Consider the following 17,636-nt stretch of genomic DNA (forward strand, 5'->3'; position numbering starts at 1 on the left):
TTTAAATTGGTTGCTGTTGTTGTGTTTTAATAGACTTTCTTTTTTAGAACAGTTCTATGTTCACAGCAAAAGTTCCCATATACCCTGAGCCCCTACAGGCATGACCTTGCCCACCATCAACCTGCCCACCAGAGTGGGACGTGTGTGACAATCGATGAACCTGCACTGACACATCAGTCACCCAAAGGCAGGAGTTCACATTCACGTTCACTCTCGGTGTTGTACATTCTGTGGCTTTGGACAAATAGATAATGACATGTGTCCATCATTATAATCTCGGTGTTATAAATTCTGTGGCTTTGGACAAATAGATAATACATGTGTCCATCATTATAATATAAAGTATTTTCACTGCCCTAAAATTCTCTGTTCCATGTAGTCATCCTTCCTTCTCCCCTAACCTCTGGCCACCCCGGATCTTTTTACTGACTCCACAGTCTCACCTGTTCCAGAAGATCATGTAGTTAGAATCACACATTATGTAGCCTTTCCAGGTTGGCTTATTTCACTTAGTAATATATATTTAGATTCCTGTGTATCTTTGTGGTGTCATAACTCCTTGTTTTTCTCTGCTGAATAATATTCCATTGTCTGGCTATCCCGAGTTTGTTGATTCATTCACCTACTGAGGGGCTTCTTGGTTGTTTTCAAGTTTTGGCAATTATGAATAAAGCTGAACTAAACATCCATGTGCGGCTTTTGTGTGGAAATAAGTTTTCAGCTCCTTTGGGTAAGTACCAAGGAGCACGATTGCTGGATCTTATGGTAAGAGTATGGTTAGTTTTATAAGAAACTGCCAAGCTGTCTTCCAAAGTAGCTCTGCCATTGTGCATTCCCACCAGCCGTGAGTGAGAGTTCTGTACTCTGCATTCTTGCCAGCATTTGTTATCAGTGTTTGGGATTTTGGCCATTGTAATAGGTGTATAGTGGTATCTTATTTTAATTTGTAGTTCACTGATGCCATATGACGTGGGACATCTTTTCGGGTGTTTATCTGCCATCTCTTTCCTTTGATAAGGCGGCTATTCAGATATTTTCCCCATTTTTTTAATCAGGTCGTTTCATTGAGTTTTAAATGTTCTTTGTATATTTTGGATAACAGTCTTTTATCAGATATGTTTTTTGCAGATATTTTCTCCCCAGTCTGTGGCTCGTCTTTCTCATTCTCTTGACATTGTCTTTTCATGGTGCAGAAGTTTTCAATTTTAATGAAGTCCAGTTTATCAATTTCTTTCATGGATTGTGTATGGTGTTGGGTCTAAAAAGTCATCACCATGTCCAAGCTCATCTAGATTTTCTTGTGTTATCTTCTGGGAGTTGTAGTTTTGGGTTTTACATTTAAGTCTGTGATCCATTTTGAGTTAATTTTTGTGACAGATGAATTCTGTGTTTTGTTTGTTTGTTTTTGCATGTGGCTGTTCATTTTTTCCAGCACCACCTGTTGAAAAGGTGTGTTCTCCAATTGTCCTTTGCTCCTTTGTGAAACCTCAATTGACTATATTTGTGTGGGTATATTTCTGGGCTCTATTCTGGTCTATATACTATCAATTTGTGTATTTTGTCAATACAACGCTGTCTCAATGACTGGAGTTTTATAGTAAGTGTTAAAAGTCAGGTAGCGTCAGTCTTCAGCCTCTGTTCTCCTTCAATATTGTGTTGGCTCTTCTGGGTCTTTTGTTTGCCTTTACCAAAAAACTTGAGTCAGTTTTTTGATATCCACAAACTTAACTTGCTGGGATGCCTTTTAAATTTTGAAGAAGCAATTCTTTTTCATCACTTTTTAAAGAGATGACTTGAGTCTGCCTTCTCATTTCTCTACCTTCCTACATGACCCTGCTTAACCTGTTGTGACTCCAGGCTATTGATGGGAACAAAGCTATTTGTGCCTGTGCTAAACTGTGTTCTCTGTCTGCCTGTCCTTGAAACTGTCAGTGTGTTTGTCTCCAGCTGCTTCTGATCTGCTGGAAACTGAGAGATCAGAAACACAGATCAGAATTGTGAATAAAAATAACAGTAAATTTGCCAACAAAGGGTCTGGAGAGTGTCCGTTGTAGCAGTGGACAATGTAATAATTTTTCTTGTTTTGTGGTCTTTTCCCCTTTTCTGTTCAGGATAGTGGGATTATCTCTTTAGGGACCTAGATATGTTATATTTAGTTATAATTTATCTGTATTAAATTATAATATGAAAAGACACAGTAATTTTGCTGTAAATGTGTTTTCTTTTGTGAAACCATCATAAGTCATAAGGTTAAGATACTACCTACTGATTGTCCAGAGATTTTTTTCATCCAAAGAGCCTAACTTAGTATATTTAGATACACAAAAAGTTTAAATCATCCCAGATCCTGTAATTCAGAGATAACATTGTAGGGCATCTCTTAGAAAATTGTTTTGTATTCAAATATTGATTTGTATATGTGTGTTTTCTTTCCTGAAGAAATAGGATTCTACCATGTTACTTTTTTAAAAAGGTCCAATTTCTTTTTTTTGTGGTAAAATAATGCATAACACAATATTTACAATCTTCACCATTTTTAAGTATACAGTTCAGTGACATTAAGTGCAGTCGCATTGCAGTGTAACCATCATCACTGTCCATCTCCATAACTTTTTCGTCTCCCCAAAATCAAACTCCATACCCATTAAACAGTAACATCCCATTTCTCCTCCCTCTAGTTCCTGGTAACCACTTTATTTCTTGAATTTGACCACTTTGGGTACCGTATGTAGGTGGAATCATACCATATTTGTCCTTTTGTATCTGGCTGTTTCACTCAGAAGAACTTTTGGGTTGTTTCTCCCTTTTGGCCATTTTATTTATAAATAATGCTGCTCTGAACATTGGTATACAAACATCTGTTCCAAACCCTGCTTTCTATTCTCTTATGTATACAGAAGTAGAATTGCTGGATCATATAGTAGTTCTGTGTTGAGCAATTTTTGTGTAACTGCTGTACTGTTTTCCACAGTGGCTGTCCCATTTTACATCCCACCAGCAATGCGCAGGGTTCCACTTTCTCTGTGTCTTTATCAACACTTTTGTTTTCTGGTTTGTTTGTTTGTTTTTAAATAATACCCATCCAAATGGTTTGAAGTGGTATTTCATTGTGGTTTTGATCTGTTTTATTTCCCCAGTGATTGGTGATGTTGACCTACATATTACATTTTACAACTTAGTATTTATACTCTTTTTCTCATTGAAAGTTTCCATTATTTTCATCATTTTTAAAAAGATACATAGTATTTATTGAGGTCTTAGTAAATTTTGTGGCATCATTCAAGCACTTGACATGTATTTCGCCAAATCCTTGCACCAGCCCTGCATCAGTTTTTACTGCTGAGGAGCTGAGACACTGAGAGATTAGAACTGGGCCAAGGTTACGCTGCTGCTAAATGCCTGCGCCAGGATTCAGATGCAAACTGTCTTGCTTTTGCGACTAGCCCTTTAAGCATTAGCTCTATTACAAATGGAGCTGCTGCAAACTTCTTGTCCGTCCTGGGCACCTGTCCAGTTATTTCTTTAATTCCAAGAAGTAGAATTACTGCTCAAACTGATGAACCATTTAAGGCCTCTGTGTATGTGCCAAATTGCCTTTCAGAAAGGTTGCATCGATTACACGTGTACCAACCATATATAACACACCCATTTCTCCACTTCCACACCATCCCTAACTATTTTCATTCCTTTACATTTTGCTTCTAGTAAGATGGAACATTTTGCCATGTGTTTAGTACTCATTTGTATTGCTTTGATATTTGTATGTGTCCTTGCCTCATTTTCCTTTGAGTATTTATCTTTTTCTTAATGAAATGTAAACGATATTAAGTCTTTGCCATGTTTTGCAAATATTTTTCCTAGTTTGACGTTTTCCTTTTAGGTTTTTCTGATGTGTGTTTTGTCACATTGAAGCCTCATTTTTTTTTAATTGAGGAAGGGGAACAGGACTTTACTGGGGAACAGTGTGTACTTCCGGGAGTTTTCCAAGTCAAGTTGTCCTTTCAGTCTTAGTTGTGGAGGGCGCAGCTCGGCTCCAGGTCCAGTTGCCATTGTTAGTTGCAGGGGGCGCAGCCCACCATCCCTTGTGGGAGTCGAACTGGCAACCTGTGGTTGAGAGGACGTGCTCCAACCAAATGAGCCACCCGGGAGCCGAGCGGCAGCTCATTGACTTCACCCTAGTTGCGGAGGGTACAGCTCGCTGGCCCATGTGGGAATCGAACCGGCAGCCCTGTTGCCCAGAGCTTGCTAACCAACTGAGCCACCCGTCCGCCGCGAAGCTTCATCTTTGACTAAATGTTCTTGTAGTTACGTACGTATCTTCTCATTTATGGTATCTGGTTTTGGTATTTTAAAATCTTTCAACTGTCATTTTAAAAATAATGTACATACAGTTATATGCACAAACTTAACAGCCCAGTGAGTTTTGTTAAATACATACACACCTCATCAAGTTATAGAACATTTGCCTGTCTCCGCACCCCCCTCCCCCGAAAGTTCCCTTAAGCTCTTTCCCAGTCATCCTTCCCCACCAACAAGGTAACCACTGTCCTGATTTCTAAGCCCGTGGATAAATCTTGTATGGTTTAGAATTTTAGAAAAAAACGAATAGTGTGTATTTTTCTTGTAAGCTGCTTTCACTCAGCATAATGTCTGTGAGACTCATCCAGGTTGTCTCATGTGTCATCAGTTAAGTTCTTTTTTATGCCAAGGAGTAATCTTTTGAGTATATATCACAATTTGTCCATTCTCCTGTTGGTGACTTTAGGTTGTTGCCAGTTTGGGGCTATTACAAATACAGCGACTATTAACAGTTGTGTACAAGTCTCTCTATATACATGTGCTTTCATTTCGCTTGGGTAAGTACCTAAGATTGGAATGGCAGATCATATGGCAGAGGTGTGTTCAGCTTTTTAAAGAAACTGCCAAACGTTTCCAAAGTGTTTGCACCATTTTACGTTCCCACCAGGAATATATAGGAGTGATGGTTCCTCTACATGCATCCTGTCCTTCACTTGGTGTGGTCACACTTTTTTTATATTAGCCACGCTAAAATAGGTGTGTAATGATACCTTGCTGTGGTTTTAAATTGCATTTGCCTTTTTTTTATTGAGTTGTAAGAGTTCTTAGAATATTCTAGATGCAAGTTCCAAGTTCTTATTAGATATAAATAATGTGAATGCCTTCTCCCAATCAGAGGCTTGCCTTTTTCTTTACTGACATTTTTTTGAAGAGCTATAGTTTTTCATTTTGATGAAGTCCAATTTGTTAATTTTCCCCCCCTTTGTTGGTTAATTATTTCTGTCTCCTAAAAAGTCTTTGTCTACTCTAAGATCATGAAGATAATACTCCTTATTTCTTCTAGAAGTTTTGTAGTTTTAGCTTTTATGTTTAGGTTTGTGATTTATCTTTAACTTTGTGTTAAGTGTGAGGAAGGAGTTGTTTTCTGTTTTGTTTTTTTCATACGGATATCCTTTTGTCCCGGCACCATTTATTGAAAAGACTGGCTGCTACGTCAAAACCAGTTGACTGCATAACTGTAGGTCTTTATCTGGTCTCCATTTGGTTCCACTGGTTTGTCTACCAATACCCCCGTCTGATTTCTTATAACTTTATAGTAAGTTATGAGATCATGTAGTGTAGTTCTTCCAACTTTGTTCTTTTCAACATTGTTTTGACCTTTTTAGGTCCTTTGTAATTCCTTATAAATTTTGTAGTAAACTTGTGAATTTCTTCCCCCCCCCCAAAAAAAATTGCTAGGATTTTGATTGGCATTGCATTGAATCTGTGGATATTGGGGAAAATTGACATCTTAATAAATTGAGTCTTCTAATCCATAAATGTATCTCCATTTATTTAGTTCTTTAATTTTAGCAGAGTTTTGTAGATTCAGTGTAGAGGTCTTGCATGCTTATTAATCTCTAGGTGTTCTATGTATTTTAATGATATTTAAATAGTAGTGTGCTTTAATTTTTTTTTTCTAATATATTTATTGCTAGTGTATTGACCTTGTGCTCTGCAAATTTCCTAAATTCACTGACTGGTACTTGTAGCTTTAACCCTACACATCTTGTTTCTTTTTCTTGCCTTAATGCACTTAGTAGAACCTCCAATACAATGTTGAATAGAAGTAGTAAGAAAAGACACCTTTGTCTTATTCCTGATTTTTGGAGAGAAACACTGAGCATTGGGATTTATTTTTTATATAAGAAAAGCATCTAGCTTTTGTGCCAAGTGTTTGGCCGTTTTCCCCAAGATTCTGTTGAATAATTCAGCCTTTCCCCACTAACTAGGAATGCCACCTTTACCACATATTTAATCTTACATATACTTGTGTCTATGTCTCTGTCAAGATATTCCCTTTAATTTAGCATATAACTTTGAGAAATAAAAGTGTAATGGAAATTAGAAGGTGGGGTTAGAATTTAGGCTTTCGTAGTAAGCCCTTAGTAAGTACTCTCCAAAGAGAGAGGGGGGGCTCCACAGGAAGTAGACAGAGGTGGAAGGTGAGACAACCACTAACTAACATTGTGCGGTTTCCAAGAGGCTGTCAGAGAGGTTTTTATTTTAGTGCCAAAAAAGAAGCTCTGTTAACCAACCACAGTGGTTAGAAATAGGCGTAGATGAATGGACCCAGCATAGTCGCCCCAAACCCAAGGTGTCCTAGTGGAAGAGGATGGGGACTCCGGAGCCACGCTGAGGCTGTTGACATGAGCATTGCTGTGTTTGATCCTTCAGGCAAAGGCCAAGATGGAGTTGGCAGCAAGACAGAGAAGACGCTGGGTGACTTTGCAGCAGAGTATGCCAAGTCCAACAGGAGCACTTGCAAAGGCTGTATGGAGAAGATAGAAAAGGTGAGAGCTTGTTAGGAGCCCAAATATCTGACTTGCTGGATTTCTTACATTGGATGCATTGGATATCTCAAAAGCAAAGAAAAAACAGGCTTTAATGCTAGCTCAACTCTAGTGGTTAAAAATAGAGACAGAAGGTGACAATGGTTTTTCTTCCGGACAAGTCTGGCCCTAATTACTCACAGTCCACTCGTGTATGTAGCTGCATCCACTCTTAGGAGACGGGTAAAGGGGCAGTTCGGAAAGCACTTACAGGAGGGGTTGGTTTCTTCTCGGCTCAGCAGTGGCTGAGAGAAGGCTGTTGGTCTGTGTTTTATGATAGGTTTGTTTAAGGAAAGTGTCCCCCAATAAGAGACTCCAGGTTTCTTCTTCAGAGGAACCCTTTCCCACCCGTTCTCGTCCCTGAAGAACAGTAGCCCGTTGGGTGGCAGGGACAGCTGTCTGAGTAGCAGGGGAAAGGTGGCAGGGTGGGCTGTGCCCTCTAGCCTCATCACCCTGCTCTGATCTTACACAAACATTCTGTTTGATTAACTGAAGGAATCGATTGAAGGTTCCTGCCTTCTCCAGGGTGAGCCAGTGGGATTTCGAAAGGAAAACCATGACATTGCTGGATCTTCTCCAGCTGCCTTAACCACTGCAAAGTTGAGGCAAATGTTAAGCTTCCGAGGGGAGTGTCAGAAGCTGTGTGCTGGCCTGAAATGGAGTTTTACGCGACGTCAGCACCCCTCGTGCTGAGTTGTTCAGATCCAAGGCTCACAGATGGGCATGGAATTCTTCTCCTGGGAGTGTCAGGCCTGGAACTGTGAACCTGGGCAGGATGGCAGGACTGGGTTCTAGCCTGTGGGTTTATGAGGGGGCCTTCATCTATGCAAATAGACCAAAGAATGGGGGGAATGCAGACAATGCCTGCTGGGACTGGGAGCCTGCTCTGGTTCCTGGGTCTGCGCTGTAGCACCCCAGATGTTGTTCAAGGCCCAGCTCCGCCCCACATGCTGTTTTAGGTGTTTTTATGCCTGTTCCAGGTCAGCAGAACATTCTCAGGGAAGTGTTACCACTTCCTCAACTCGCCCAGGAGGGTACGTAGATAGCTAGTTGGAATTGACGCCATTTAAAATGAGGGTGCTGGGATTGGAAGATAACACACAATCCCTGGTGGCATCAAAGAACCAAAACCTCCCAGCAGCCCCCTTGATGCCCCTGGCGTGGACCTGAGGCCCCTTGCTGGCTGGAGCACAGACTGGTTCGCTTGCCCCTGGGCCTCCAGTGTCTTTTGGTACCACATGTGGCTTTCCCTACAGGGCCAGGTGCGCCTGTCCAAGAAGATGCTGGACCCGGAGAAGCCCCAACTGGGCATGATCGACCGCTGGTACCACCCGAACTGCTTTGTTCAGAAAAGGGAGGAACTGGGCTTCCGGCCCGAGTACAGTGCGAGCCAGCTCAAGGGCTTCAGCCTGCTCTCTGCCGAGGATAAGGAGGAGCTGAAGAAGCAGCTTCCGGGAGTCAAGCACGAAGGGTCGGTGGGGACACGGGGGCGGCAGTGAGGGGCTTGGTGGCAGCCCAGAGACCCCGCAGTTTCCTTACCAGCCCCATGTTTCCCCTTGCTGACCCTGAGAAAGCAAGGGATGCAGACCGAGGGACGGTGACAGCTGAGCTCTGCCCCTTCCCCAGCTGTGGTAGCACAGGACAGCAGGGAAGGACTGCAGGGCGTTCCTGGTGGGCTGTTCCCGCTTCCACGCCAGATCTCACGGGCAGGCGGGCCGAGCTAGTCCCACCACAGCCCTTTGGACAGTTATAGACACGGCTCTCCTACCCTGTCTGAGTGTTCTCCCTTCCCACCCGGCTCAACCACCACATCTCTCACGTCCCCACGGCCTCTTCCTGTGTGGATGTGTTCCTTTGTGTCTGGGTCTCTCTGAGAATGGTGCTGGGAGAACCATGACTGTTTTTAAGTGGGGGTGGGGGGAGCAGTTGATAAGATTGTCCCTGTTTTAGAGTTGAGAATGGTGTGGGTTTCATAGGGTGCTAACATTGAGTAACATTGAGGACTGGAAGACCTGTCAATGAGCTCACGGGCACTTCTCATTCTTGCCTGCTTCCCCTCTGCTGGTCCTTCGCCCCGGTCTAGCATAGCCTGGTAACAGACATGCTGAGGCAGACATGGCAGGGCCATGGTATGCACCGTGATCCTGGGACGATGGCAGTACCCTGCTAGGATCAGGGTGACCGTGGTAGCACCAGGCAGCTGTCATGCATTGTTTCGGTTCATAGCTGATTGCATAGCACATGTGGCTCTGGAATGAAGACAAAAGCTGGGAAACCGGGCCCATGGATTAAATACTCCTTCGGGGCGTTGCAGCCCACGATGTAGGTGTAGGAATACATACGCTAGCGTGTGTGCCGTAACCGCCAGACTGGATGGGGCACTTTTGGTGAGCTGGGCAGCACGTCGTGTGGGGTATGTCATTTAACCATCAGCACAGTCCTATAAGGCGGGTGGTGTGCTTCTCCCTGCTTTTATGGATGAGGGAAAATACGAGGTTTGAACTCACGTCTGTGTGACGGCTGAAGCAGTCTTACCCACGGTGGCTGTCCTGTCCTGTTTTAGTTAAAGGGCTGCTGGTGACCCTCAGTGCGTTCCTCAAGTCAGGGATAACACTGCTGAGCTTGGTCCGCAGTGTTTGCTGAGGCAGCAGTCTGAGCAGTGCGCAGACTGTCATTTCTCATTTGGCCTTTAAATGGCAGTGCAGCCTCACTTCTGAGAACTGCCTCTTGGCCTGAGGAGCAGCCCTGGGTTATAGCTTGAAAGGCTCAGCCCCTGACACTGGTGTGTCTTTCTGCCCCTCAGCTACAGGCTTACTTCTGGCATTGTCTCTCCTAGAACCTTGCAGGCCATCTCACTTGTGCCAAGAGATCCATAGGGTTTTTCACGGCACCTGGAGCCTGAGCCCTGGGCCCGGTACTGGCTCGTTCCAAGGCTCCGGAGCAACCGATGTGCCCCCTCCTTGGCAGCAGAGTATGTTTCTGACGTGGACGAAGTCAGTGCCAACACTGCCTGAGCAGCGGGCAACTCCCTAGAGGCCTGAGTGCAAAGCAGGTGTGAGCAGGGCCTGGCAGAGAGGAGCTGGATCACGTTCAGATACTGTGTCACCAGAGTCTGGGTCTCAGAGTTTTGGTGGCTCTGCTGCTTTCTCTTATATCCTGCTTCTCTCTTTCAGAAAGAGGAAAGGCGATGAGGTGGATGGAATGGACCAAGTGGTCAAGAAGAAATCTAAAAAAGAAAAGGACAAGGATAGTAAGCTGGAAAAGGCCCTCAAGGTGAGTCCTGAGCTGTGTGTCTCCTTTCGCCATCTGTCTCAGTTCTCTTTCCTCATTCTGGACAAAAAGTTCAAGGAGGTGTGCGCGTCCCACGTACCTGTAAGAATTCCCAGATTGACAGCTGTTAAATAGCATGGTGGTTTTCTTCCCTCCTCCCTCCTCCCAAAGAAACAGTTCTTATTTGAAGCAGAACCCACATTAGGCTCCAGGTCCCAGACCAGCAGCCAGGCTCAGGCAGGAGCTGAGCGATCTTTCCCATCCCTGAGCCTCCCTGAGACGGTAGATCGATTCATGCTTCAGCCACACGATGCACCATTGTGCAGTCTGGACCTGTAGGGTCGCTTGCCAACATTGGAAACTGAATATAAAATTCAGGGAGGCCAAAGGTTCTTAGCACAGACAAGTGCCTTGAAGAGACAAAGTTTCATGTTTTTTTAATGAAGATCTCTTGTTTTTAAAAAAAAAAAAAAATAGAGGACATATAGTGGAAGACGAGAAAACTACCTGTTAAGTCAGAGAGATTCATCACTGTGTTGATTACACATGCATTGAAGCAAAGTAAAAATTATTAATGAGAAAACTGTAGGTATTTGGGGAGCTAGGGGAGAACAGTCAGTCTCTTCTGGGAACACGATTTTCCATGAGCCATCTGCTTGGCTCTCTTATGTGAGTATTCAGTTTTTGCCAGTGGTATGAAAATTAGAAGCGATTTCTAATCTGGTTCCAGTTGCCTGATAAGAATGACAAATTTGGTGTGGTTGCCCTTTGGAAAGATGTGTCTGTTACGCGCCAGATCTGGCTGCAGTAGAGCTGTGGTGGGACTTTGCATTTGCCCTTCGTGGGGTTTGGTGTTCTCTCTCCAGTTCTCTCTCTTATCGTCAGAGATAAAAAGAAAGTCAGAAACTGAAGAGCTCCCAGTCTCCCCACCCTTGCGCCTCTGTTTCTGCTGGCTTCCCCTTCGTCAATTCTGCTTTCATCTGACCTGCCATTAGACTTTTTCCTCATGCTCCCTGGTCTCCTAACTGGTGGCCCAGCAATGGTGCTACAGGGAGAGGATATTCCTGAGAGAGCCCTTACAGTAAAGCTGGGAAACTGTCACGAATGTGTGTGATGCAGCTTTGTTGTCAAGTTCAAATCCTCCTCGCTTGGTGCTGAGAGCAACCCCGTGGGGTCTGTAGGGACGGGTTTTCATCTGTCTTGCAGAGGCGGGGTCTGAGGCTGAGGTGTGAATAACATGCCCCCTACCCTAGAAAGGGTGGAGACTCTAACATGGGGAAGCTAGCACCATCTTTGCTAGGTGATTGTGAGAATGAAAGGCATGAAAAATGGCCCACAAAGAGCAGGCACTGTGTAAATACTACCAGAGATCTAAAATCCCATTTCAGAAGAGCTTAAATCTGGTCCCGTGTGATACTGAGTATAATACACATGGGAAATCGGGGTGTTTGGGCGTGATCCCGGCCCGCTTTCAGATTGGTGGAGAGCCACGTCCCACCTCCCTTAGGTACCAGATTTTGGGTTGATAAACCTGGGGTTTCCAGGCTCCTTTCCTTTGTCTCCCGGGCTTCGTTTCTAAGGGGTTGATTCCAGGGACCGTGCTGCCTGGGCTGCAGCCTTCCCCACGCCCCTTAGTGGTTTCCCCACCTTCCACAGTGTTCACTGGGAGACCGCACTGGGGTTTACTTTGACATCCACAGGAGCGTGACGGATGGAGCACATTTCCCTGTCAATGAGATCAACTTTGGAGGGCAGCTCAGCTAACACACAGGATGTGGCTGGAGACGAAGCAAGACCGGGTGGGATCCCCTCCCTTTGTCGGGTTTCTTTCTTTGAAAAGAGCTAGTCTGTCAGCAACTGTGTCTTGTCTATAGGCCCAGAATGACCTGATTTGGAACATCAAGGACAAGCTAAAGAAAGTGTGTTCCACGAACGACCTGAAAGAGCTGCTCATCTTCAATCAGCAGCAAGTGCCCTCTGGGGAGTCGGCGGTGAGCTGCCTTTGTGTTAAATGAGATGCGCGTGTGAGGCGGCCAGGTCGTTCGAGTGACTGTCCTCACGGACCGGGGAGCGACGGTCCTCACGGACCGGGGAGCGACGGTCCTCACAGACTGTGGGAGGCCCTCCGATTGAACACCTGCTGGTATTAATTGGGAGGAGTGACAATTCCATAGTTACGGTGCATGGCCATCACCATCGTGGTCACCGTTTCCTAGAGGCAGGAAGGGGCTGGCTCTCCCAGGCCCTTGCAGACTTCTTCCACCGGTTAACCCTTGGTTGAGAATTTTGGTGAGGAATCAGGTGGGCCCTGTTTGCCTTGTATATTCACGCCACATTGGCCCGAGTTGCTCTCACTGTGCTCCCTTCTTCCAAACTCCCTCATGAGACCAGCTTCCCCAGCAGGCCTTGCCCTGCTGTCTCTCTCTGGAGCAGTGGTTGACCCTGTGCTTGTGCAGAAACGGTGGGTGCTGTGGCTCTCCCTTTATTTCTAAATCACTGAGGGAAGGGGGAGCTGCAGGAACATGTGTGGCATCAAAAGTACGGAAATCTAAGCTCCGACTGGAAACCAGCTGCTGGGGGGTGTTAGAGAGCCTCAGGGCGAGCCCTTGTTTCTGTGTCAGTGAGCAAAGTCCGCAGAGGCTTCAGCCCCCATTGGTAACGTCCTTCCCTGCAGTCACGCCCTCCTCTGATGTGTTTCTTCACTGGCTTCAGATCTTGGACCGTGTAGCTGATGGCATAGTGTTCGGTGCCCTTCAGCCTTGTGAGGAATGCTCTGGCCAGCTGGTCTTCAAGAGTGATGCTTATTACTGTACTGGGGACGTCACTGCCTGGACCAAGTGTATGGTCAAGACACAGACCCCCAACCGGAAGGAGTGGGTGACCCCAAAGGTAAGGGGGGAGGGTCCTCATCATCAGAATGTAAAATTGTATTATTGGCTGCATATGTTTGCAAACTAGGTGTAGAACCAACGCATTTCTAACTGGAGTTACAGGTTTGTCCAATTAGTGTAAAATCTCTTGCTGCAAAGACCATGAGTTATTTTTATTTCTGTTTATGTGCGTACTCTGTGCCAGGCACTGTTCTAAGCATAGGGACGTACTAGTGCATAAATGGGTAATTCCTGCCTTTACGATGGAATTCTTCTTACAGATATTTCCTTGCCTTAGTGCACCCTGGGTCCAGAGTTTAAGTCTTTCCTATCATTGGTCTCTTTTGTAATGGAACCGTGCTGGTGGGGGCTGGCAGTGCCTTTGGGCAGCTGGCTGCTAGAGGGACTCTACCTGTGTCCTCAGACTCAGCTTGAGCTGGTACCCAGCTGCCTAGGGTGGAGTCGTGGCTGCCACTGACTAGGATTGGGGGTTTGATTTCCATCAAGTTCTCTTTCCCTGTGCTTACTCCTGGGGGTGAGCATTTGGAACAGTGGCACGTGGGAATAAGCATTCAGTAATTATGACTTGAGTGTCCCATTGCCACTGCTAAACTCGGCATCTAGATCTGAGCTCCATTCCACTGCTGGCCCTCCTGCCCTGTTCATTTGATTGCTGCCTCCTCTGTTCACTACCACAATTACTATCCTTCCAGTCTTTTCTCCATATTGTTTTTTGAGTGATTGCTCTAAAACAAATTTGGCCTTGTCACTTCCTCCATCCTTAAAATCTTACAGTAATTTTCCCCCCATTTTCTATAGGAGCGCTTTCCCAGTTTTTCTGCATATGCAAATGTTACAGACCCTTTTGTGGTATTTGTTTCCCTTCTGTCTTTGATTAAGAAAATAATAAGGTAGTAGGTAATATGAACTATTTTGTACTTCATACAAAATAGTTTGCACAGCATCTATCTGTATTTTTAAAGGAGCATTTGAAAGGGGTACCTGCATTTGCAAGACATTTTTTTCAGGTCAACTGCGTGCTTGCTGCCCATGCAAACTCATGGATTTGCAGACCTCATGCAGTGACCGCTGCCCCCCAGGGGTTTGGCCCACAGAGTCAAGGTCAGCTCCTTAGCTGGAAAACTTCCCCACCCCACCCAAAGCCTTCCATGATCTGGCTGTGTTGGCCTTCTGTGGCCTCTCTGCCACCCATTTTCTCATCACCAGTCTCACCACACACGCACACGCGTGCACACATTCTTTACACTCGCAGCAACAGGGAACTAACTACCTGGGATTCCCAGCAAACCATGATATATAAGTCAAATGTCTTTGCCTAGATAACCCCCTGCTTTTTCGGCTCCTACCCGACTTAGGTCACTGCCTCCAAGGAGCCCTCCAGGTGTTCCCAGTCTTGCATCACCTTAGCACGCCTCTGGTTTAGAACTTAGCTCCTGAACTAAAGTTTGCCTTTCTACGGCTGGCTTTCAGTCAAGGTTGAATTTCTTTTTCAAGGGCGAAACGGTCATTTTTAACCTCACTGATGTGTGGCACAGGTTAGATGCTCAGCATATGTTGGCACAGTCTGTTGCCCCCTTTACCCAATGGGTACTCACTGAATATGGATATAGTAGGGGAGGGCTGTTTCGTGATTGGATGAAGACTTGGGTGCATAGGAGCCATGGTAATCCCTGAATTTCATGTACAGTAGTCCCCTCTTACCCGCAGGAGATACCCTAGCGGATGTCTGAAATCGTCTGGCACTGAACCCTGTACGTAGCAAGTGAAGTAGGGTTGCTTAAGCAAAGGCACTGCAATGCCATGCATTCTGCCTGAGAACTGAGTAGGCTGCTCATTGGCTGGTGGGCAGGTAGCACAGACAGCATGGGGACACTGCACAAAGGGATGCTTCGCGTTCCTTGACGGGACGGCGAGGAATTTCATCACACTACTCAGAGTGGCGTGCAATTTGCAAATTACGAATTGTTTAATCTTGAATTGTCCTCATCTTTTTGGACCGAGGTTGACCATGAGTAAATGAAAGCTTAGAAAGCAAAACCGCAGAGGGGGGTGGGGGCAGTCTACTGTATTTGGCGTTTATTGAGTGACCGCTTAGGGCACAGGCCATTGTAAATCACCTGGGATGAAGATGAACTGTGCTGACGGCAGGCAGACTTTTTATTGAGTACTGACTGTGGTTGGGCCCTCTGCATCCATGTTCCCGTCTACGAAGGAATTGCCCTGATTTCCTTTTGGGTAATAATCTGTCTCCCAGTGTGTGCAGTCTTGGGGGGGCCTTTTGGTCGTGGAATGGGCATGGGACCCCAGAAAGGCCTATTGACTGTTGAGGGGAACGACTCGAGAATGAGGCCCAGAGGTGGTAGTCAGGGTCCAGCAGTGGCTTCCTGACCAGATGGTCAACTGATGTTTTTTTTAAAGAATATGTTTTTCTTAAAGCGTCCACAGTATGAGCTTTATTATAAATGTAGAAGTGCTAGAAGTACTATATCCGCAATAATACTATATGTCACAGTAGAAGCCTCACATTTTGTTATGTTATTCTTTATTGTAAGAAGAAAAAAGATACTGTAATTTGGTTAAGAGAAATTCTCTTTGCTCTATCAGGTGGTTATATTTCAAGAGAGAAGTGGTTTCTTAACTGAAACTTAAATTCTTTAGGAATTCCGAGAAATCTCTTACCTCAAGAAATTGAAGGTCAAAAAGCAGGATCGTATATTCCCCCCCGAGACTAGCGCCCCAGCGCCGGCAGCACCGCCGCCCTCCACAGCCTCTGTGCCCGCTGCTGTGAACTCCTCTGCCCTACCAGGTAGAGCTCCCGGGCCGGGGTGGGCGGGGGCCCTGTTCTTAGGGGGAACAGGGTATCCTTCTGAGTTCTCTGTTGCTGATCCTGTGGGGAAGCCCTGCCCCACTGCCCCCAGGAGGTTGGGAGGGGGCTCCAAAGAAAGGCCAGGTGTAGGCAGCCTTCTCCTCGACTGGCATTCAGTGTATCCTGCTCCACTGCCCCGAGCATCTGTCAGGTCTCAGCTTCCTGCCTCTGGGCAGCTGTTCACCCATCAGTCATCCTGAGCCTGATGGGATGCTGGGGTCTCTCGCATGCAGAGACCTGCTATATATATCGCCAGCAGAGGAAGTTACTGATCAGTATTAGTGAGAAATACTCCACACCAGAAAAGACAATGAGATCAATTTGTGTTTGTCTGTCAGGAGAAGAGACCCCATGCCTTTGTTTCCTCAGAGACACGGGGAGGGCTTACAGGACTCCTCCCTACGGCATCTGTTGTTCCAGGAATGTGTCATCAGCACTCCATTCCCATCAGCCACAAACAGAAGGCGTACCCCTGCTCCAGCACTTTCTGGCCTGGGATCAGTGCTGGACACGACACCTCCAATGCCAGGCTCTTCTCTTGACCTAGAGTCAGTTGTCTCAGCTCATTGTGATCAAAGCTTTGAGTAACTGTCTGTGGACAAGTCTAATCTGTTCAGTGGGGTTAATGAACAAGTATTGCATAAGAAATTGCAGCTTGTTTTTAGATGTGAGATGGGAGGAGGAGGAGGAGAAGAAAAGTAGTGGGGAGTTCACGTGACCAGCCCCTTTGCTTCCCATCCCACCGCCATCCTTGCGGGTCCCTCATCCCCAAATACAGCATCTCCATGCCTGGGGATGAGTACAGTTGCAGGTTCTTAGGTGGCAGTGTGCTGTCGTGTCCTCTTCGTTCCCACTAGGCTTTTACTTCTGTTTTCATGGACTTCCCCCAGGAGAAGCTGAGGAAAGGGGTGCTGAGGCTGGCCAGGGGCCCTGCAGCCTGCTCTGGCTTTGCCCTGGGAGCTTGCCGCCGGGCTCCCTGACCTCCCTCCCCCTGCCTGGCGATCAGCCCTGCCTCACGGTTCTGTTCTCCTATCCCAGATAAGCCTCTGTCCAACATGAAGATCCTGACTCTTGGGAAGCTGTCCCGGAACAAGGACGAAGTAAAGGCCACGATCGAGAAACTCGGGGGGAAGTTGACAGGGACGGTCACCAAGGCCTCCCTGTGCATCAGTACCAGAAGTGAGTCTAATCGGGTCTGTACTCCGAGGGGACGCTCAGTCTCTTGCTGTTGTGAGGAGGATTAAATGAGGTGAAGTGCGTACCACGGTGACGCACAGATGGCACTCAGAACACGTGCCTCTTGTCAGCAGCATCGCTCTGTTCTGTATGAGGGGAAGCCAGATTGGTACCTTGTGTTGCCGCCCTGTTGTGTAGTGTACAGATGCACGTGTCTTCTGTTCCCCGCCAAAGACTAGGCTGCCACTCTCAGCACCTAGTGCTCTCCCATAAGATGTCAGTGGGTTTGCTGCCAAAACAAAAGTTCACAGCTTAAGTATGTTTGGAAAATGCAGTTAAACAAAGGGAAATTGGTTTCTTTGCAGGTTTATTATGCTGACGACCAATATACTAAGTCTCCAAGACCAGAGAAATAGTATATAGCACTTCCCACATGTACTTGATTTCAGGGCCCTTTTCTGTGGAATGCCTTATGGCATCTCATTCTGTAGAATGATCTGGAGAAGGTGGCCCTGACTCATCGTACCTTTGAGAAAGGGGAAT

The 17,636-nt window shown here is 46.0% G+C and overlaps 1 protein-coding gene across 1 annotated transcript in view; it reads left to right on the forward strand.

The window, feature by feature from the left end:
- The window catches only part of PARP1 (poly(ADP-ribose) polymerase 1), a 41,543-nt gene that overhangs the window by 5,249 nt on the left and 18,658 nt on the right, over positions 1-17,636 (forward strand). Inside the window, exons 3-9 of the mRNA XM_019730906.3 lie at positions 6,736-6,851; positions 8,147-8,361; positions 10,064-10,163; positions 12,035-12,151; positions 12,873-13,049; positions 15,710-15,857; positions 16,956-17,096. Coding sequence (XP_019586465.3) covers positions 6,736-6,851; positions 8,147-8,361; positions 10,064-10,163; positions 12,035-12,151; positions 12,873-13,049; positions 15,710-15,857; positions 16,956-17,096 — 1,014 coding nt within the window. The remainder of the gene's footprint in view (positions 1-6,735; positions 6,852-8,146; positions 8,362-10,063; positions 10,164-12,034; positions 12,152-12,872; positions 13,050-15,709; positions 15,858-16,955; positions 17,097-17,636) is intronic.

Source organism: Rhinolophus sinicus, chromosome 6 (assembly GCF_057876585.1).
Source record: "Rhinolophus sinicus isolate RSI-liver-muscle chromosome 6, RSI-T2T, whole genome shotgun sequence".
Classification (NCBI taxonomy): Eukaryota; Metazoa; Chordata; class Mammalia; order Chiroptera; family Rhinolophidae; genus Rhinolophus; species Rhinolophus sinicus.